Genomic DNA, 21,869 nt, shown 5'->3' on the forward strand with positions numbered 1-21,869 from the left:
TGATCAAGTATATATCCTGTCTTTCTTACATAAACTGTACAAGAGTCTAACTCAGTAGCCCAACAGTAAAGACAGGAAATTTCTGTTTATAAAGCATTCCAGCTGAGAAAAGAATGACAGAATTAGAATATCACCCTTTTACAAAACTTTAATGAAATTACCGATCTAGGAAATGATCAAGAATGGCTGCTAAAAATTATAAAGAGTGACAACCAAGTATTATAGGCCTATGAAGTATTCTTTAAAAAAATTAAAAAGGGAGATAAAGGAACATGGTAAATCAAACCACACGGATGCAATCGGCAAAATAAAGACTATGGGAAACTCCATATGGCAAACGCATTACATGAAAAAAAGGAGAGAGGAAAGGGAAGGAGAAATTATATGTTAAAAGAAACTTAAGAGACCTCTCAATTGAATGGGACAGATGAACCCTGATTTGAAAAGCCAACTATAAAAAATGTGAAATGATCAAAGTAATTTGAACATCAACTGGACATTTGAGGATACTGACAAAGAGATAAAAGTATGGTGTTTATATATTTTGTTTTTTTTTTTTTTTTTTAAACGTTTATTTATTTTTGAGACAGAGAGAGACAGAGCATGAAAGGGGGAGGGGCAGAGAGAGAGGGAGACACAGAATCGGAAGCAGGCTCCAGGCTCTGAGCCGTCAGCCCAGAGCCCGACGCGGGGCTCGAACTCACAGACTCACAGACCGTGAGATCATGACCTGAGGTGAAGTCAGACGCTTAACCGACTGAGCCACCCAGGCGCCCCTGGTGTTTATATATTTTGAAAGAGCCCTTACTTTTTAGAGATTTACACAGAAATATTTATGGATGAAATTATGGTGTTAGAGATTTGCTTCAAAGTAACCCAGCTGGACATGCAGTCACAATTGAAACAAAACTAGCTGTCAGTTGATAATTTTTGAAGCTGGATGATGGGTATATGTTGTCCACTATATTATCTTACCTACGTTTCTATATAATTGAGATTTACTATAATAAAAAGGTTGTTTTTTTTTTTAATTTTTTTAACGATTTATTTTTGAGACAGAGAGAGACAGAGCATGAAGAGGGGAGGGTCATAGAGAGAGGGAGACACAGAATCTGAAACAGGCTCCAGGCTCTGAGCTGTCAGCACAGAGCCCGACGCGGGGCTCGAACTCACGGACCGCGAGATCATGACCTGAGCCGAGATCGGATGCTTAACCGACTGAGCCACCCAGGTGCCCCAAAAAGGTTTTTTTTTTTTATGTTTATTTATTTTTGAGAGAGAGAGAGACAGAGAGAGAGACAAGAGTGTGAGCAGGGGAGGGGCAGATTGAGAGGGAGACACAGAATCTGAAGCAGGCTCCAGGCTCTGAGCTGTCAGCACAGAGCCTGATGCGGGGCTCGAACTCACAGACTGTGAGATCATGACCTGAGCCGAGGTTGGACGCTTAACCAAACTGTGCCACCCAGGTGCCCCAGAAGTTTTTTTTTTAAGGTACAATTTGAGTTTGGATAACAGCAAGACTGGTTTGAACATGTTCTGTTCTTTACAAAAAAAATTTTTTTTAAATGTTTATTTTTGAGAGACAGAGAGAGACAGAGCATGAGCGGGGGGAGGAGCAAAGAGAGGGGGGGAGACACAGAATCCAAAGCAGGCTCCAGGCTCTGAGCTATCAGCATAGAACCCAACACGGGGCTCAAACCCATAAACCTGAGCCAAAGTCAGACACTTAACCAACTGAACCAACCCATGTGCCCCCAAACATGTTTTGATCTTAATGAATCATAAAGAATACCAAGGATTTGAGGCTTTTAGGCTCTGTTGTTCTCAGTAGGATCTATCCCACTGTCAGCCAGCTCTCCATGCTATAGAAAATCTTTAATGCTGATGACAAAAAACAGGAAATGGAGGCAAAACACAAACCATCCCAAAAGTTTTTCCTCTGATTATTCTACAGTGGTCAAGTTTCCTTAAAAAAAAAGACAAGTGATCAACCTCCTAAAAAGGTAAGAGTGCTTGTTCCACATACTAACTGAAGTTAAAAGGATGACAGGGCGACAGACAACAAGGACTACTATTTTGCATTCACACAGCACTTTAACTTTTCAAAGTTTTTATTTTTATTCTTTTGAGAGAAAGAGGGCACAAGTGAGGGGGAGAAAGAATCTCACAAGGAGAGAGACAGAGGGAGAGAGAAGCAGGGCTCATCCGAAGTAGGGCTCATGCTCACCCAAGCGGGGCACAAGCTCACCGGATGTGGGACTCGAACTCACAAACAATGAGATCATGAACTGAAGCCGAACTCAGATGCTAACGACTGAGCCACCCAGGTGCCCCTCAAAGTTTTTAAATATACAGATCACTTACATCATTTGATCTTAACAACCTTGTAAAATGTACAGGGAAAAAGAATCACTTCCTAGAAGAAACCAACACAAAGAAGTGACAAAACTAGTTAGTGGCAAAATACAAATTTCTTATCTCCATTTCAGTGCTTTTTCCACTAAACTGTCCCCTTCCTATTCAACTGCATTTATTTAGTATAGGGGGAGAGGCTCTTAAGATCTCTTTTATTACCAATGGAGTCATAAATACCTGATAACGTGTGGTTGGTAAAGATAGTTACAATTTGTTGACAATTTGTTGTCCACGCTGGACAGCTCCCAAAAATTAACTTAGCAATCCAGACAGCTCAAAATGGTTTGGAAAACTCAGGAAGGAGGAAAAAAAAGTTGTTTTCTATCAAAAGCCACTGATGCTCAAAGAGAAAGATACCAAGTTAAGAACTTACAAAAATTTAGCGTGTGTGTCTGTGTATAGATGAGTATGTTTTGGAAGGGAGGAACAGAGAAACATACAAAGATCTTTTCTAACTTAATGAATTGATACATTAACCCATTTATTTAAACATGTTCCAATTTCAATGAAAGTACTAAGAACCCCGTATCTACAATGAAAGAACACCCAACCTGTTGACTATGAATAATCAAATTTGAGATAACCCAGATTCTATATTTCCTCTCATCTGTGGTATCCCTCTCTCACTGCCATATACTAGTATATTCCAGGCACTCATCAGTACAGGAATGAACCCTAGGCAGGCTTGAAACATGGGCCTGCTAAAAGATGCTGCACTTGGGAAATTATCCTTTAATTCACCAAGTCCCACAATGAACACTCAAAAATATCCTCCAATTGTTGGCTCCAATGACTTGCTCCTGGTAAAAGCTGACATACATTTTCTGAGAGCAGAGATAGAGGGTGTCATCAGCAGATTCGAGTCCTTGTAAGGACCCAAGATCCTTACTTCCATTTGGAAGGGTGTGTTGACTGCTGAGTTCCCATGTCCTCTGCTATTACAGAAACTTTACACTCTCAAACTGTCTGACATCTCTTTTTGTCAGTGGCATCACTGTCCTGATATTGACAACAATGCAATAAAAAACTATCTGCAACTTTACTTCAAAGAACTGGAGCCTTTCCCTTAGAAAATATTGTCCACTGAGGTGCTCTCCCTAGAATGTGTGAAATTTAAACAGAAGCAACCTTATTGCCAATAAAATACGCAGACTACACAGGCAACTTTAAGAAGAGGTTAGTGACAGTTTACTATGTCATCATCGTGAATGTCCCAAGAGCCTACAAATGAATGCAAGTTCATTTGGAACAAATATATTAACTTTTCTAGTACCTTCTCTTTGGGATCATTTAGAAATGGAATTTGGAATAGAATTAACATTTGCAGATCACCTTTTGTATGCTACACAGTGTGCTAGCTACTTTATAAATTTCTTGTTTAATCCTAACAGCCCTTAAAAGTATTTTTGTTATTACTGCCGTTTCACAAATGAAGAAACCAAGGCTAAGGGACTTGTTAAGGGACTTATTCAGTCTTAAAGCTACTACAAAGAAGAGTCAATAGCTGAACCCACATCAATTCAAATATCTTGATGACTTGCTTACTACCCTATCTACTTCCCAAAGGAATTACATTGATTTATGATACTAAAAACAAAGGTTTTCCTACTTCAATTTCTTTGTGAGAGAATTGATAGTTTCAAAAAACAGCAAGGACTGCTATGCCCAGAACCAAATTAATGTACTAAACCAATACCCATTTTCATATCCTAATCTGATAGTCTATACCAAATCTCTCTTGGCTAGCCTGTACCAAGCTAGTTATACCTTGTATATTCAGAAGAGCAGAAAATGTTTTGTTCAACCTCTATAATATTTTCAAATATTTAGGATATATAAGATGCCCTTCACATTTAAAAAATCTATGAACAATAATCTTTCTACCAATTTTCCTAGACACACTTATGCTAGTCTACTTGGAAGTAATGAATCTTTGGGTTTTACCATAAAATGAAAAATTCCAAAACACATAGGCCTCGATGTGCTGAAAACACTGTAACAATAGATTAAAGGCTAAAGTACAAAACATTCAATGTATAATTATTATTAGCTCCATTTTACAAGAAGCTTTACATGCCTTAAACTTACAAGAAGCTTTACATAGCAAAGAAACTACGGTAAGAAAGTTCACATAATTTGCCCAAAGTAATAAAGCTAGAAAGTGACAGAGCTAGAATTCAAACCCAGGTTTGTATAAGCCTATGCTCCCTACTGCCACCATCCACGGCCTCCCTAATTCTCACCTGGTAAACATATTATCCTTGTCCACAATTCTAAAACCTCTACAAAAATGCACGCATATTTATTTAAACCTACTGTTAACTATATTCATTAATTTGTCATAGTTTCTAAAGTAAAATCATTAAAAAGTTACCTGAAGAGTTACCACTAGAAAAATTCAAGAAAGGCAACAAATTTTCATAAAATTGTGACAGGTCAACAACAGATAATTTACACAACCAAACCTTCATTCATCAGCATTGATCCTTCTTAAATTGATGTGAACAAAGTAAAATGAGAAAAATGTTTTTAAATTTCAAGAAAATTCAAATATGACAAACCACCAGCCTAAAGGCTGAACAATAGAATTTATTTCACAAGATCATGTTACCTTCAATACTTAAGGACTGAATTATGAATATTATTATTATAGTCTACTCTTTATCTGAGGTTTTATGATCAGCCAAACAGGAAAAAAATGTAATCATAACTTGCACAATTTTGAATTTCTGAATAACTATTATCTCCCATGTACCAGTGTTTCATATTTCTTTATATAAAAGCATGTCTAAAAATAGGTCAAGAGTAACATTCCCCAAACATAAATTCTTCAATCTATTAGAGTTTGAACTTAAATCTCTAACTTTTTAATGTACAAGACAGAGTTAAAAATAATGTATTCTTTTGCTGTTATCAGACACTTTCATTAGATTAGTAACAAGACAATGTAAGAATCATTGTCTAAGATATGTCAAATAATAGAACAAGTCTTACCTCCATTGCTAAAGCAGCTGTCTGTTGGTCATAGTGATTCAGAAGATTAGGCATGAAGGTAGTATTATAAGGCAAATCTTGGCACATCCTCAAGGTAATAGGTTCGCAAGAAAACAAACTGTGCCCACCTATATGCCCCACAAATATAGTCAAGGGCCAAATGTAGAAGACAATCCAACTCATAGCCATCCTTCCTGGATCTGAATGAGATTCGGATGATGAGGCCTACTCAATATGTATTTTAGATCTTTATACACCTGCAGGTCTCAGCTTGAAAGTTTTTCTTCTATATCTTACTGTTAAGTTCTTCAAACAGTTAAATACTCTTTGCACCGTCAGAGGTTTGTTAGCTTGATCTCACAAAAGGCATTTGTTTTTGGTTTCACAATACGGGAAAATGACATCATCTTGTCTCTTCTTTTCATTTTATTACATAGGGCACATTTGGCCAACATATCAAGTTGATCAACCACATTCCCAAACAACAGATTCCATCTTAGGAGAAGAGCTATTTCTTCCTCTGATTGAAATATCTGAGAAGTATTTTTTAATGAAAGAAATTAATTTCCTCTCAAAATCTTTGATGAGTTCAGTGACGTTGCAGGATACAAAATCAATATACAAAAATCTGTGTTTCCGTACACCAACAATGAACTAAGAGAAAGAGAAATAAAACAATCTTTCATGAAAGATGTCATACTGACCTAATAGATAAAATACATGAGTATTTCAGAGACACAGTAGAGTTTTTCTACTTATCATTTATGCTATAGATATACTAAGACAATCCTTAACCAGAATTTAAAGGCAAATTTTCTTCCCTCAATTGCCAACATATGGTTTTATTTCTTATCTAGAATGGCAGTTTTTCATTTGTCACAGATATAACTGATCCATTTTCAAAAATGCTTATGCTATTGTCCTAATTTAAATATGCCATAATTGGAACTATTAAATTTAAAATATACTTTATGTGTTTTAATCATTAATAGTACCTTTTTACATTAACTGGCTTGGCAGAATGTATTTGTGAAAAAGGTGAAATATAAATAAACTGAAAGATATAAATTCAAGTCCCTTACTAGCTGTGTAAGTGTAAACGTACTATTTAACTTCTCTGAACTCAGAATTTTTCTTCTGAAAATACTACCTCCTTTACAAGGATGACATATGAGTGAACTGAGATAATATATGTAAACATACTTTATAAAATGGTAAAGCAGCATCAAAGATTAGGTAATTTTATTACTGAATCACAGTTATACAAAGGCTACCTCCATCAACCAATAGTGAACTGGCAAATAGAAGGTTCTAAAGTACTATCAGGAAATTTTTCCAACATTACATCATCTTTTTAGATAGTACAAAAACTTTGTACCATAGATGTAGAAATATTTGACTAACAAATGTTTCACTGCACAGCCAGGCTGCAAAGAATAAAAATCATCCCTAAAAACAACAACAACAACAACAAAACACAGCAGGAATAGGATTCCCAGTTATGGTTTCCACTAAGCTTTATAGTATTTTCACTTGCTCCTACTTTTCCAGGGGCAAGAATACATATCTTATTTGGGGCTGAGAGGTGGTGGACGGGGTAGAAGGTAGGTCTGGTAGGAAGAAAGCATATACTAAGTTGTTATACTTTCATTTGGCTTAATAATGATGTTGAATTTACTTTAATTTCATTTTGTTTTATATGCATTGAGTATTTTTAAGTTTGTTGTGGAAAGCCTGAGCTCGGAAAACATGAGAAAGGTCAGGTTCAGAAATTCTCAGAGACACAGGTTAATAAGACAACTTAAATACTAGGGCCCATGACAGTTTAGATCTTGAGACCTGGACTGGTTTCACTGAAGCAGGGAAAGAAACTGTTCTTTGTTCACGCTCAATGCTTGGGACCTCTGCATCCCAAGCTTTAGTTATTAGGCAGAAAAAACTATTTGGATAAAATAAAGCAGTGGTTGAATCTTTCTAGTTTCTTCCTGTAGTACATGGTATTGAGTGGTGGAAGGGAAAAGGAGAGTCTAAGAATTAGAATTTGGAATATTAAGGTTATAAGCCAATCTTTGCTCCAAATGACTAATCTCTCTATACAAAATCTCTAAGTCAGAGATCTTTGCGACAGCTTCTTGGCCTGCCATATTTTTCCTTCCTTCAAACTGGCCCCAGAAATGTGGGGTCTGGCTATATAAAACTGGTAGTAAACATAATCATTTACAATTAAGCTTAATTACATGCAACACAGTAACAATCATGCATATCATTAAATGTGTGTCAAAAAAAAACTACTGAAAGCTTTATCAGTTTACAACATTAAAATATCCATGTAAGTTCAGTCTTTGTAGTTTGCTGCTTATGCAGCATGTTCATCTGCTTAGAACTTAAAAAAAAAAAAAAAAAAACAAAACTACTAAAGAGAACACTGCTCCTTACTGAATATATATATAGTAATACCAAAAATTTTTTGAAGTTCATTTAAACTGAAGAGTTTTTAAAATTTCACTGTTTCAAATTTGTGGTTCAAAGACGACTACCATATAAAAGAAGGAATGAAAAATGCCTCACTGAGTTTTTAAAACTAGATGAGACACCTCCTGATACTTCTACCCACTTTATTTTACCTGATTTCCTCTCGGTTACTTCTTTTCCTCATGTAGAAGTGAAGCTTCCCACCGCCTTCTAAAATGGTTTCCTTTGTGTACCACAACATCCAAATTACCATATATCAAAACACTCCTGTAAAATCTATTGTTAGGCTGAAGTAGGATGACAATCTTAATATTTTAAGACTGTAGTTTATGATTATTGAAATAAGAAAAAAGTGAACTCAAAAAGACAAAAAGAAGAGTAAAAATCTTACTTTATATTTCCTCCAAATCAGAGGTTCTAATTTTAATGTGTAGCAGATTCATGAATCCCCTCACAAGTCTCAGAAATCTGAATCTCTGGAAAATGAACTGCATTTTCTAACCAATCATCTCAGATACTATTACAAGTTAAGTGGCCCATAAGTCATGTTTTGAGATATGCTATCCTAAAAGAGTAACAGAGTATAGGTATATTTAAAAATAATTAAATGCTTAGCAAAATACATAAAACAAATTTAAAAAGTAAAAGCAAATAAAGAATAACACTTTAATAGAAAAATGGGAAAAGAACATAAACTTATAACCAAACTGCAAATAACCAACAAATATGTGAAAAGATATTCAACTTTACTAATAAAAAAATGCAAATATGAGAGAACATTTTCACCACTCAGGCAAAAATAACAACGAAGAGAACACAGGATGGGAGAGGGTACAGAAAAAAAGAACACTTTCAACATTCTAACAACTTGAAATACTACTGTAAACTGGTTGGTATTTTAAAAAATGGCTACTTACATCAAAAGCCCTTAAAACGTGCACAAATTGATGCAATAAATATATTCTCTATTCTAAGTAAACACACAAGTACATATGATGCATAAACAAAATGTTAGAGTAACACTGTTTATAAAATAAAAAACTAGGTGGGGGGCCTGGGTGGCTCAGTCAGTTAAGCAATCCCGCTCTTGATTTCTGTTCAGGTTATGATTTCACAGTTTGTGAGTTTGACCCTACACTGGGCTCTGCACAGGCAGCATGGAGCCTGCTTGGGTCAGTTTCTCTCTCTCTTTCTTTCTCTCTCTTTCTTTCTCTCTCTCTCTCTCTCTCTCTCTCTCCCTCTCTCCCTCCCTCCACCCCTCCCTCCCTCTCTCTCTCTCTCTCTCTCTGCCTACAGCATGGAGCCTGCTTGGAATTCTCTCTCTCCCTCTGCCTCTGTTCCCTCCCCCACTTGCAGTGTAGTGCTCTTTCTCAAAAAAGAAAAAAAAAACAAAACCTTGAAACAACCTAAAAGCCTACCAGTAAGGGACTTGTTAAAAACAAACAAACAAACAAACAAACAAACTATGGTACAGGGGCGACTGGGTGGCTCAGTTGGTTAGGTGTCTGACTTTACCTCAGGTCATAATCTCACGGTTCAGGAGTTCGAGCCCCACATTGGGTTCTGTGCTGACAGCTCTGGGCCTGGAGCCTGCTTTGGATTCTCTGTCTCCCTGTCTCTCTGCCCCTCCCCTGCTAGCGCGCTCTCTGTCTCTCAAAAATAAATGGATATTTTAAAAAATTAAATAACAAAACAAAACACTAAGGTACAGGGGTGCCTGGGTGGATCAGTTGGTTGAGTGTCGGACTCTTGATTTTGCCTCAGGTTATGATCCCAGGTCATGGGATTGAGCCCTGTGTAAGTCTCTGTGCTGAGCATAGAGCCTGTTTAGGATTTTCTCCCTCCCTCCCTCTCTCTCTCTCTCCCCCACTCTCCCAGCTCACTTCTGTGTATGTGTTCTCTCTCTCTCTCAAAAAACAAAAAAACCCACTATGGCACAACCACGTAGTGAAATATTACATAGTCACTAAAAATAATGAGCAAGATCTGTATCTACTGACATGGTAAGACAGTAACAATAGGTAAAAAATAAAATTAAAACAATTTCCTAAACAGCATATATATCCATTTTTGTGAAAAAAATGCACAGAATAAAACTATTTCAATTACTTAAAAAATAAAATAAATGCTCTGAGATTTTATAAAAGAACCTATGGTATATTACTCTGTGTATGAAATAATTAGCTCTGCTAAATCTATAAATGTGTACTGACTGGCTAACAATAAACATTGGTGAATCACTGATTTATTGGCTGCTAATTGAGCAACAAGCCAGGGGACACTCTAATGCCCTACTGCAGGTAGAAAGAAAAGCAAAAGAGCAATGATCAATTTAGTTTGAGTAAAAACTGATTTTTGTTAAGTTTATTTATTTTGAGAGAGAGAAAGAGAGACAGACAGACAGACACAGAATCCCAAGCTGACTCCCTGCTGTCAGTGCAGAGCCCTATGCAGGGCTCGAATTCATGAAGCCTGAGATCATGACCTGAAGAAAATCAAGAGTTGGACACTTAACTGAGTCACCAGGGGCCCCAAAACTGTTTTTCAATATATATTTTTTAACATTTATTCATTTGAGACAGAGCGTGAGTGGGGGAGGGGCAGGGAGAGAGGGAAACACAGAATCCAAAATCCACACAGAATCCAGAGCTGACAGCTCAGAGCCCTGTGTGGGGCCAGAAACCACAAACCGTGAGATCATGACCTGAGCCGAAGTCAGATGCTTAATCAACTAAGCCACCCAGGCAGCCACCTGATTTTCAATATTAAAAAAATCAGATGACCTATCAGCTGAATCAAATGGTATGCACATTTTAAAAGAACTCTTCAGGGGTGCCTGGGTGGCTCAGTTGCTTAAAGTGTCCAACGCTTGATTTCAGCTCAGGTCATGATCTCAGGGTTCATGGGATCAAGCCCCACATCTGCACTGTGAGTGCAGAGCCTGCTTGGGATTCTCTCTCTCAAAATAAATAAATAAACAAACACTAAGAAAAAAAACAAAATAAAAGGGGGCACCTGGTGGCTTGGTCAGTTAAGTGTTCAACTTCAGCTCAGGTCATAATCTCATAGTTCGTGAGTTCAAGCCCCACATCAGGCTGTGCGCTGACAGCTCGGAGCCTGGAGCCTGCTTCGGATTCTGTGTCTCCCTGTCTCTCTGCCTCCCCACCCCTGTTCCTGCTCTGTCTCTCTCTATATATTCAAAGTAAATATTTAAAAAAAAATTTTAATAAATAAAAGAACTTTTGATATATATTCCAAATCTCTCTTTAGTAACAATGAGATACTGCTTCTAAACAGGATTGCGTGGGTAACAAAAGTGATTTTTCCTAAGGTTTTCCTAAAGTACAACTTAGGAAAAAGTTGTAAGTTGAAGTTACAGATCTATAGAAAATAGAGAAGATCATGGACCCAAAGAGGTCCTGCCAATGTAACAGCAACTCTTAAGCAAAGATTAACAGTCATTTTGGCATTCTTACTGATATTACACTGTTTACTACAGGAATCTGCAATATCTCAAATAAATAAAGGAACCTGCTAAGTTAACATAACTGGAGTAAACACCATCAGAAGCCAGGGCTCATCAGAAAGTGAGTGATATAGCAATAGCTGTTCATGCCCTACTTGTAGGAAAAGACACACACTCACTTCTTTGCAGAGAGCAATGAAAGATGCTTGGAAAACTAAGTTACTTGATTATCGTTCCATTAGAAAACAAAAGGACTTGACACATCTAATTTTTATGAAAGTGTAACATCAGAAATCTGATCTTACCAGCTTTCTTTTGAATATTAATTTTAAAAGCCCTTAAAATAGGGGCACCTGGGTGGCTCAGTTGGTTAAGCTCCAACTTCAGCTCAGGTCATGATCTCACAGTTCGTGAGTTTGAGCCCCGTGTCAGGCTCTGTGCTGACAGCCTGGAGCCTGCTTCCGATTCTCTCTCATTCTCTCTCATTCTCTCTCTCTCTCTCTCTCTCTCTCTCTCTGTCTCTGTCTCTCTCTCTGCCCCTCCCCCACTCATGCTCTGTCTCTCTCTCTCTCTCAAATATAAACATTAAAATTTTTTAAAAATAAATAAAAAATAAAAGCCCTTAAAATAAAATAAGCTAAGTATCTGTCCTGAAAAACAGCAATAAAGGGGCAGGAGGGGCGCCTGACATAGCTCAGCTGGTTGAGCATCTGACTCTTAATTTTGGCTCAGGTCATGATCCCAGAGTCGTGGGATCAAGCCCTGTGTCTGGCTCCACACTGAGCTTAGAACCTGCTTAAGATTCTCTCTCTCTCTCTCTCTCTCTCTCTCTCCCTCTCCCTCTCCCTCTCCCCCCTCTGCCTCTGCCTCTCAAAATAAAAAAAGGGGAGGGGGGTAGGAGATGCAACTTTTAGGAGGCTGTTTTCAGGCTGGCTACAAAGCCAGACCGAAAAAACACAGGTGGGAAAAGCAGGATGCGGCAACTGAAGAGGAAAGCAGACTGAATCCAGAAATACTGACAAAGTAGGCCCTGAGGGCTGTCAAGAGGGTCCCGCAAAAGATTATGTTCAGTAATTCTATTTCAATTCACATTGTCTGTAAATAAAGTGATCCATTTCATCATTCTCAGTTCAGATTTAATTTTCTTGACACCTTATATGTATACACAACGTTTTGCATTTCCAATTCAGAAATACCATCCCAAGGTTGTCTCACACACAGGGGCTACAGTGGGAACAGGAGGGATATTCTTTGTCTTCTTTCAGTTTCCCAAGAATGCACTGCAAGACCAGCAATGACTATTTCTTGATAATGAAGTTCCGCCTCCAAGGAAAATTACTGTATTGTTAGAGAAAATATACACTCAAAGCATATTCACTGTTCTAAGTGTTACTTTCCTTTTCCTAAAATCCATATGTCCTTTGGCCATTTGTTTTCCACATCTTATTATCTAAAAAATAAATTCAGTCTCAAAATTTTGTTTCCTGGTTGCTGAGTTTATATAGCTTCATATTTAACTCATAGGGGCTCAATTCCTATTAATCTCAGAATGAGGATTTCTTTTCAGGTCTATTTCATCTAATTTTTAAAGTCCATGTGTGCCACAAATAACCTAATCATGCAATGTGCTCAGTGATGACAGGGTTTAAAAACCCAAACAGGAAAAACCAATACATTTAGGTTCAAAATCAAAATGAATGGTAGACATCAAAATACAGTCTAAAGAAAGCAGAAAAGCTTTTACAACCAACTTGAAAACCAAATGGAAAGTTAAAGAGGTGCCTGCCTGGTTCAGTGGGTAGAGCATGTGACTCTTAATCTTGGAGTTGTGAATTCAAGCCCCACATTGGGTATAGAGATTTTTTTTTTTTTTTTTTTTTTTAAAATCCAGGGGTACCTGGGTGGCTCAGATTAGGCATCGACTTCAGGTCAGGTCATGATCTCGTGTCTCATGAGTTCGAGCCCCATGTCAGGCTCTGTGCCAACAGCTTGGAGCCTGCTTTGAATTCTGTGTCTCCCTCTCTGTCTCTCCCCTGCTCACATTCTGTCTGTCTCTCAAAAATAAAACAATTTAAAAAAATTTTTTTAATTAAATCTTTAAAAAAAGGAAAAGTTAAAAGATGGCCAGATTCTGAACTAAAAAAAAAAAAAAAAAAAAAATCATATTGAAATTCTAGCCCAGTTTCCTCTTCCAATTAAAATCTATTAATCATGGGGCGCCTGGGTGGCTCAGCCGGTTAAGCGGCCGACTTCGGCTCAGGTCATGATCTCACGGTCCGTGAGTTCGAGCCCCGCATCGGGCTCTGTGCTGACAGCTCAGAGCCTGGAGCCTGTTTCAAATTCTGTGCCTCCCTCTCTCTGACCCTCCCCCGTTCATGCTCTGTCTCTCTCTGTCTCAAAAATAAATAAAACATTTTAAAAATAAAAAAATAAATTAAAAAAAATCTATTAATCAGAAAACTCTAATATAAGCCCGATTTTTCCCTTAGCAAGGTGGTATGGTTTGTATGCTTTGGCTATAAAATTATTTCAGTAAGATAAAATTTAAAGACCAGGATTTCAGTTAAAACCTCTTTCCTGGCCAGTAAAGAGTTGTTACTTTTTTTTCCAAATCTATATTGAATAATTTCTTCAACATGTACTTTCCAAATCATTCTTTTTATTTGATTTATTGCTCTTTTATGTGGGCAGCTACAGCTTTAAGTAGCCATAGTTCTAGAGTTTTTGGGGTTAAAAATACCATGAAGACAACATCACCTCTGTGAAAAGTAAAGATGTACCACATGTCTCCTAAAGAAAATAAAATCAACAGCAGCCTAACATCAACAAATTAATATGCTCAGAATTACTTTTGAGTATACAATCTGATAGTTTTACTAACAAACTAATATGAAATTTAAGATGGGTAGAGTTTTTCCTGAAGCCAAATGGGAAACAGAGGACTTATTATGAGTTAAACTCCTTTCTCCTTCTCTGATGGCAAAGCCTTCCACGCTGTACAATACAAAGGAAGAATGTGCACTTTATTAAGTTGCTCTCAACATTCCCTACTTCAAATATTTCAATCATGGAACTCCCAAGAAAAACCCACCTAAATAAATGCCCAAAGCACAAAATAAAGCTCAAAGGAATACAGCAGCTAAAATGGGGAAATGAATGATAGAGCTCACAGTCATTTCTTCTATTAATGGGACACTCTTACAGATTTAGAAGAGGTGTAGAGGTAGAGAATATTAGTAAGTGGATGAGATTTAAAAAAAAAAAAGTAGGAAAGGAAAGGGAGGATGGTAGGTTTTATTATTTACTTACTCTCCTAATAGTTTCAAAACATTTGGGGGGCTGAGGAGGAACATGTTATTGCACTAAATAAACGGCAACAGGGTAAGAAAAGGGCTGCATCTTAATTAAATCTTGAGCTCCATCCTTCCAAGCCAGCCCAGTTAAGCTTTCACACCTCTTTCCTACACTCCCTAATTCTGAATCTTTTTGCCTTTTTGTGGCGGCTTGTGGCTTAGTAGTTCACGTAACTGCCTTGTTTTTTTTCCCCTGGAGGAAAAAGACAGTATTGATTTGCTTAAAAGTATGTATGGAAAGCATTATCTTTCTTCTTAATAACAGAATTAAGGATTTGTCTATTCCTTAGACTGTCAGCACACCACTGAAGACTAAAAGAGGCTGAAGAGGGAGGTAACATCCCTCATGTCAGTCAGGTCTTTGTTTCCTTGCTCTTGTGGTGTTGGCTTTGCAAAGTAACCCAATTCCCATAAATAAACATTACAGGTCTATCAAAGCTACTTTTATGAAATAAGATTTTAAGATACTTTTATTTTTTATAGCTGTTAGTCTGCTCTGCTGCTGCATCTGCCCAAATTTAGGGAACCAAAATTAAAAATTTAATTTTAATACAGGGGAAAAAATTGGATTTCTTTTATTGAGTAGGTAACTTTCAAATCTATCCCGTGCCTAAATTGATGGCATGCGCTTTTGTTCTTAAAAAAAAAAAAAAGGAAAGAAAGAAAAGAAAGAAAAAAGAAAAGCTTTCTCCTAGAGAGGAGCCGCCTAACTCCAAGTCTCCTGAGATTTAACGAGCCTCTAGGAAGATGTTAAAATGTCTTGAAACGTTTTTACAGCACCTTTATTTGCGAGGCCGTCTATTAATTACCCAGCAGTACCCCCACGGCAAATGCACATTAGCATAAAAGAGGGCAGCTGGGGGAAGCGTTGGGGAGGGAGCGCAGACTTTGCAAACTGATGGGATGGAGGGGACAACTTTTAGGCACTGGAAAGAAGAGGTCGGCCAAATGCCAACACAACATCTAAACCTGAAGCAATTCTAACTTGGGTCTCCGGCCGGCCCCAGACGCCCAGGGCGCCAGAGCCCTGGATGCATTGTCCTCCCCCCGGCCGCCGCCGCGTCCTCCACCCACGCTCCGGCGAGCGGGGAGCGCCACACGCCCCCGCGGCGCCGACCCAGGGAGCGGGCGCCTATCGCAGACGCCCTCCTCCACCAAGGATTTGGGCAAGGGGGAGGCGGAAGGGGAGCCGCGGTCCACACTCGCACAGGTTGCCCAGCGCGGGCTTAGGACACAGAGGGTTAATAATCTCCCGGGCGTCTGCCCACCTCAGCCCTCACCCCAAACTCGGCTCCTCCGCACCCCCTAGGCCCGCCGTCGGTCCCAAGGAGCCCCTCCGACGCCCCGCCACAGCCTGGCGCCGAAGGCTTTTGTTTTGGCCGCGACGAGAATAACGATCCCTGAGGAGGAGGAGGTGCCGGAGCTGCTGGTGGCTCCTCAGCACAGGGTTAGGCAGAGGAGCGGGCAGCCGCGGCGGCACCTCCTCATTCCCCACACTCCCCGCGCCCTTTTCCAGCTAAGAGGGACTGGGGAACCGCTCGCCTCGTCGCTCACCTCACATCTCGGAGCCGGGCTCCAAGGGGGCTTCAGCGCCGGCCGGGGGCGGCCACGGGTCCCTCGGGTAAACGGAGCCAGCGAGGACCGCCGACGCGCGCGCCGCTTCGGAGCAACCGCGAGCTTTCGGGAGCGCCAGAGCGCGCGGCCCAGGGAGCGAGCGCGCGCGCGCGCACGCACGGCGCAGGCGCGCTGCGCACACTCGGCCGCACGCTCCCATTTTGAGACCCACTTGGAGGTGCCGGCTCGGAGCTCTCGGCCGGTCTCTGCCTCGTGTTTGGGGGACGCCTTGCGCTAGTTATCCCGCTCCGGCGGAGTGGTTTCGAGCTCTGGAAGCGTTTCTCTGAAATGCGCTCAGCCCTCTTTGCAAAGCCCTCCCTCCCCCGCTGAAAAAGCGTGGCGACTCTTCTTATCCAAACTGGGGATTCTGTTATTGCAAGACCACCAAAACCTGTTCTACGAACGAGGGTGCTGACCTAGGGATCCGGGGTTGAAGGTGGTCAAGAGTAGGAATACAGGTGTTAAGGGTGGCACTGGGTGCAGATAGGAGTAGGCATCTGACCTGTTGCAGAGCTTCACGCTTAAACAACAGACTAGACAAGATTCTAGCCTAGGAGCAGTTTATATCCCCTTTGCCAGCACCTTAGTGCACAGGTGGAGATTGTGGTTATTGGTAGCATTTCCCATCTTTTTCTACATAAGCCATTTCAGAGCTGAAAGAGTTCTTAAAGATCATCTAAACTCAACCTCTCATTTTTCAGACGAGGAAAATAGCACTCAGAAGGGTTAAATGACATCCAAAGTCACACAGCTTTTTAAGAAAAAGTCTGGATTCATTCAAGGCCAGGCAGTTCTTTTTTACTATACTGTTTTCCTTTTCGTCCCATTTCAAGCTAGACTTAATAGGCATCATCTTGTTCTGTTGATAGCCATGGAACTTAAAGTATATTGATCCTGTTGCACAACAATGTGAATGTACTTGCCACTACTCAACTGTACATTTAAACAATGGCTAAAATGGTAAATTTGTGTTAAGTGTATTTTATCACAGTTTTTAAAAGGCACTGAATAAGTGTTAAATAAGCAATGAGTATTGAGCTTAGGCAGCCATAAATATAGTTTAACATCAGAAGGTGAGCTATGGGGAAAAGCAAAAATTAATATATGAAGCAACATTTTCAATTTTCATAGTAAATACTTGTGCAGTAACAGTTTTGGTTTTTTGTTTGTTTTTTAAAGTAATACTGATCCTCAGGCTGATTCTAAGCAAGACAGTGTGTCCTGTTGAGCCAACACTGGCTCTACTGAGGAGGAGTGAGGAGGCAAATAGTGTATGTGAAAATCTGTATGCGGTATGTACTTCCACATCCCTTGTCCCTGCAGAACCTCTGAAGATGTGCAGCTAGATGTACTTTTATGCAATTTACACACCATCCTGTGAAAACTGTGAGGCATAGGACATATCATAGCTCACATGGGAAGTGAGAGTGATGTAGAAATTATCACTGTGTGTGTCAACATGATTAAATCTCAGAAATATAACATTGAAAAAAGTGAACTACAAGATATGTAAATTATGGTATCGCTTTAAAAACAGCCATATTGTGGGGCGCCTGGGTGGCGCAGTCGGTTAAGCGTCCGACTTCAGCCAGGTCACGATCTCGCGGTCCGTGAGTTCGAGCCCCGCGTCAGGCTCTGTGCTGACGGCTCGGAGCCTGGAGCCTGTTTCCGATTCTGTGTCTCCCTCTCTCTCTGCCCCTCCCCCGTTCATGCTCTGTCTCTCTCTGTCCCAAAAATAAATAAAAAAACGTTGAAAAAAAAAATTTAAAAAAAAAAAAAAAAAAAAAAAACAGCCATATTGTTTGAGATCAAACATGCATCTATAAAAAGCATAAAAACTGGAAAAGGAGGCTACACACCAATTTCATAGATGGTGGTTGCCTCTAGGCAAGCAGGGAGGGAAATAAGATCTGGAAAATGTACAAAAGGGGGCTTCAACAGTTAATCACACACATGAAACGAAAATGTTAATATTTTTTAAATTTTTGGTGGGGTTACAAGGGTGTTTCTATGTAGTCTCTACATTTTTCTTTATATTTGAAGTAATGTTGAAGTATTTCAGACATTGAACTGATGTGCTCACTGTGAATATAGCCTGAATGTTGTCATTCAGAACAGAAGGTAAGGAGTGTCTTCAGTTAGATGATAAGGTGCCAGACAAGAGGAAGCCTAGAGAGTGCTGGTTGAGAGGATAGTCAAAAGGGAGCTTATTTTCACGTATAAGATTATTCAAATTAAACAGGGATAACATGAGATGGTTTCTTTTATCCCATCTCTCTTTCATTCCATGTTGTAACCACCAATAGAAAGTCTTTAATGAGTGAGAACTTCGCAGAGAGACACAGCACTCAAACGGAATGTTGTTAAAACTGGTCTCTTGATGAACCCGTTTTGAAACTATAAATGTTAACTGGCAATGCTGCACATGGTAATTTAGTATTGCATCTACTACCTCCCCCGAGGTCTCCACCCCCCACCAAAGGCTTTGTTTACTCATTTATATACAACCTGATCATGTGGAAAAACCACAAAGCTGGAATTCAAACAACCTGGGTTCTAATTTCAGTTTGGCCACTCACAGACCTTTGTTAAGTCAAGGAAAGCAACAATCTCTATGAGCTTCACTCTCCTAAGCTGGAGGTATGCAAATGTTGCCGATTTCAAAACTACAAAACACAATACAAACATAGGTTTACATTTAAGTTGGAGGAGAATGTATTCTTATCTATTTTAGGAATGTAAGGTAGTGAAGTTTTGGGTTTTTTTGTTTTGTGTTTGTTTTTGGGATTTTTTGGTTGTTGTTTTTGCTTGCTGCCCATAGGAACTGCTTTATATTTATCATGGAGCTCCTTCTGAAATTTTGAATTTTTGGTTGTTTTCTAGCACTTGTTAATAGTTCTATCACAACAGTTATCAGTGTGGGCCTTATATTAGGTATTTACACATTGCATCTTCCAGTCTTCCTCATTTTTTTATCCTTGTGTTCTCACCCTGCCCTTTATTACGTGGTGGGTACTCAATAAATTTAATTAGACTGGATTGTAAAAGTTTCTAAATTTGGAGTTATTCTTATTAAGCCATGCCATCTGCTGGTTCTCCGGTGTATCTGTCAGTCAGCCTGAATTCCTCTTGAAATTCAGGATGAAGCATTTGTGAATTTGTGTGTTGGGCAATTTTCCCGTGTCCTCCCACTTCCTTTTGCAGGTGCTTTTCTTTAATTGAACCAGTCGCGAATTCTTTTTCCTCCTACCCTCTTTTACCTGTTGGCCACTCTTAAAACCTGGAAAAGTGGAGTTTGCATTTCGGAGCCTCGGAATGACCAGAGAAATATAATTGGGCATGCTCAGTTGGTTGTCCTGATTTGGAACACAAATATGTCTTGAGTGCCTGTCAATTCTGTTTGTTTCAGGATCAGATGCATTTTCCTCCCAGCATTATATTGGGAGATTGCAGCCCCTCCCAACCTCTTGCGCTCTTGCTTTTTAATTTTATCCGTGTGCCCAATTTTGGAGCCAGCCCTTCTGAATCTCTTGGCCAATCAAGAGACCACACATTGTTGCCTAAGAGACCCCGGATGCCAGCGAAAGGATTTATAGATGGTGATTGGACTACTGACTGGAAAGAAGGGTGGGGGCTGGACAGAGTCAAAGGAAAAGCTGCCATGGCAACACCAGAGCTTGAGGCTTGAAGAAGGAGATGAGCTAAAGAGGTGAGAGCAGTGGGCAGTGCATGAAAAAGATGGAGACTTTTTTGAGAGCTCCATTCTAAGATCCTCCTGGGCCTCTCACAAGCCTTGTTAGTGTTCCTGGGGATTACATTTCGCTCCGTTTCAGCTGCAGTTAAAGTACCAGATGCCTCGTACTTGCGAAATTAACAACAACAATTATTTCTATACCTAGCAAACACTCGCTCTTTGTATTGCAGTATAGTTTTTGCTTAGTCTCTACCCAGTTGAATGAAAGATGAATTCGTATTTAAATCTGACTATACCTTGTTGCCTGATAATTTCCTGATACTATCTGAGATCTTCTCTGATGATACTGCAGTGCACAATGAGTTGTGTGTTGGCAGAGAAACTCAGTCTTATTCTCTGTGTATTCCAAATAAAAATCCGATAACCTTGAGTATAATTCCAGTGCTCAATTCATAATGTTCTGAGTTTTATCCTACATTCCTATTAGTTTTCGTCTTTAAACTGCTTCCCCACTATTGTATTCATTCAGTTGATTTAACCAATATTTGAGTACCAATTATGTAGTACTGGGATTCAGATTCATGTGAGCAATGTAAGAAAATGACATGAGCCAAGAAGCCTCAGAATTTTGTACTAGTTGTTTTTTTTTTTTTTTTAATTTTTTTTTCAACGTTTTTTATTTATTTTTGGGACAGAGAGAGACAGAGCATGAACGAGGGAGGGGCAGAGAGAGAGGGAGACACAGAATCGGAAACAGGCTCCAGGCTCCGAGCCATCAGCCCAGAGCCTGACGCGGGGCTCGAACTCACAGACTGCGAGATCGTGACCTGGCTGAAGTCGGACGCTTAACCGACTGCGCCACCCAGGCGCCCCTGTACTAGTTGTTTTGTACCAAAGCTCAGTGTGTCTGGGCGGATAGTGCACGGTGTGAGGGGCTGGGAGATGAGGCTGAAAAGGTCAATTGAGGTAAATTCTTAGTGGACCTAGACTTCCTTGCTAAGGAGTCTGGTTATGCTGTAGCCCTCAGAGAGCCTCTGAAGGTTTTTGAGCTGAAAAGTGACACAATCAACTGGTCCTTCAAAAAATACTTCCATTAGTAGATTGGTGGTTACCAGAGGCTGGGAGATGGGGAAAATGGGGAAACATTGATCAAAGGGTACAAACTTTCAGTTATAAGATGAGTAAGTTCTGGAGATCTAATGTCCAGCATGGTGACTATAATTAATAATAATGTTTTATACTTGAAACCTACTGAGTAGATCTCAAGTGTTCTCACCACACACACACACACACACACACACACACACAAATGGTAGCTATGGGAGATGATGGATGAATAATACTTTGTAATCATTTCACAATATAAACATACACCAAAACATTAAGTTGTACATCTTAATTACATACAATTTTTATTTATAAAAAATAAAACAAAAAAGCAACCCTTTCTGACAGTAGATTGCATGGTATATTAAAGCAGAGACTCTTATCTTTGTACCCCCTAACTCAGGGCTAATAGGTCCTTAGTATAATTGAATAATGGTGACAGTGTGAAGAATGGCTCAGAAAATGGGATTGGAGATTTGTGACCACTGTAACTTTACCAGAGGACCCATCCTTGCTGTTGGACATGGAACTAGAACCATACCATACATTGGGGGTTAGGGCCAAAGAATCTTCCTTTTTATTCAAAGAAAACTTAAAGGTCAACATTCCAGGATGGCAATTAAGGTGGAAAGAGGTCTCACACACACACACACACACACACACACACACACACACACACACACAAAACAGCAAGCTTTATATGTGGAAGGAGAGGAAGACAACTTGCTTTGTCTTGCTGAAAGAGTGGGGATAG

The 21,869-nt window shown here is 39.5% G+C and overlaps 2 protein-coding genes across 5 annotated transcripts in view; one reads left to right on the top strand and one right to left on the bottom strand.

The window, feature by feature from the left end:
* FZD3 (frizzled class receptor 3) overlaps positions 1-16,399 on the bottom strand; it is a 100,984-nt gene extending 84,585 nt beyond the window's left edge. The window contains exons 1-2 of one of the 2 annotated variants that reach the window (XM_078445574.2): positions 16,255-16,365; positions 5,410-6,063 (exon numbers count right to left, since the gene is read on the bottom strand). In XM_078445574.2, the coding sequence (XP_078301700.1) occupies positions 5,410-5,598 (189 nt within the window). In that variant the 5' untranslated portion in view covers positions 5,599-6,063; positions 16,255-16,365. Of the gene's footprint in view, positions 1-5,409; positions 6,064-16,254 lie in introns of both variants that reach the window. The other variant, XM_078445576.2, reaches the window with a different exon arrangement.
* Positions 16,400-19,744: 3,345 nt separating this feature from the next.
* The window catches only part of FBXO16 (F-box protein 16), a 57,141-nt gene continuing 55,016 nt past the window's right edge, over positions 19,745-21,869 (top strand). For 2 of the 3 annotated variants that reach the window (XM_078445571.2, XM_078445572.2), the window contains exon 1: positions 19,746-20,023. The gene's annotated coding sequence lies outside the window, so the exon portion shown is untranslated. Of the gene's footprint in view, positions 20,024-21,869 lie in introns of all 3 variants that reach the window. The other variant, XM_078445573.2, reaches the window with a different exon arrangement.

The sequence above is a fragment of the Panthera onca genome, chromosome B1 (genome assembly GCF_046562875.1).
Source record: "Panthera onca isolate mPanOnc1 chromosome B1, mPanOnc1 haplotype 2, whole genome shotgun sequence".
NCBI classification, from domain to species: domain Eukaryota; kingdom Metazoa; phylum Chordata; class Mammalia; order Carnivora; family Felidae; genus Panthera; species Panthera onca.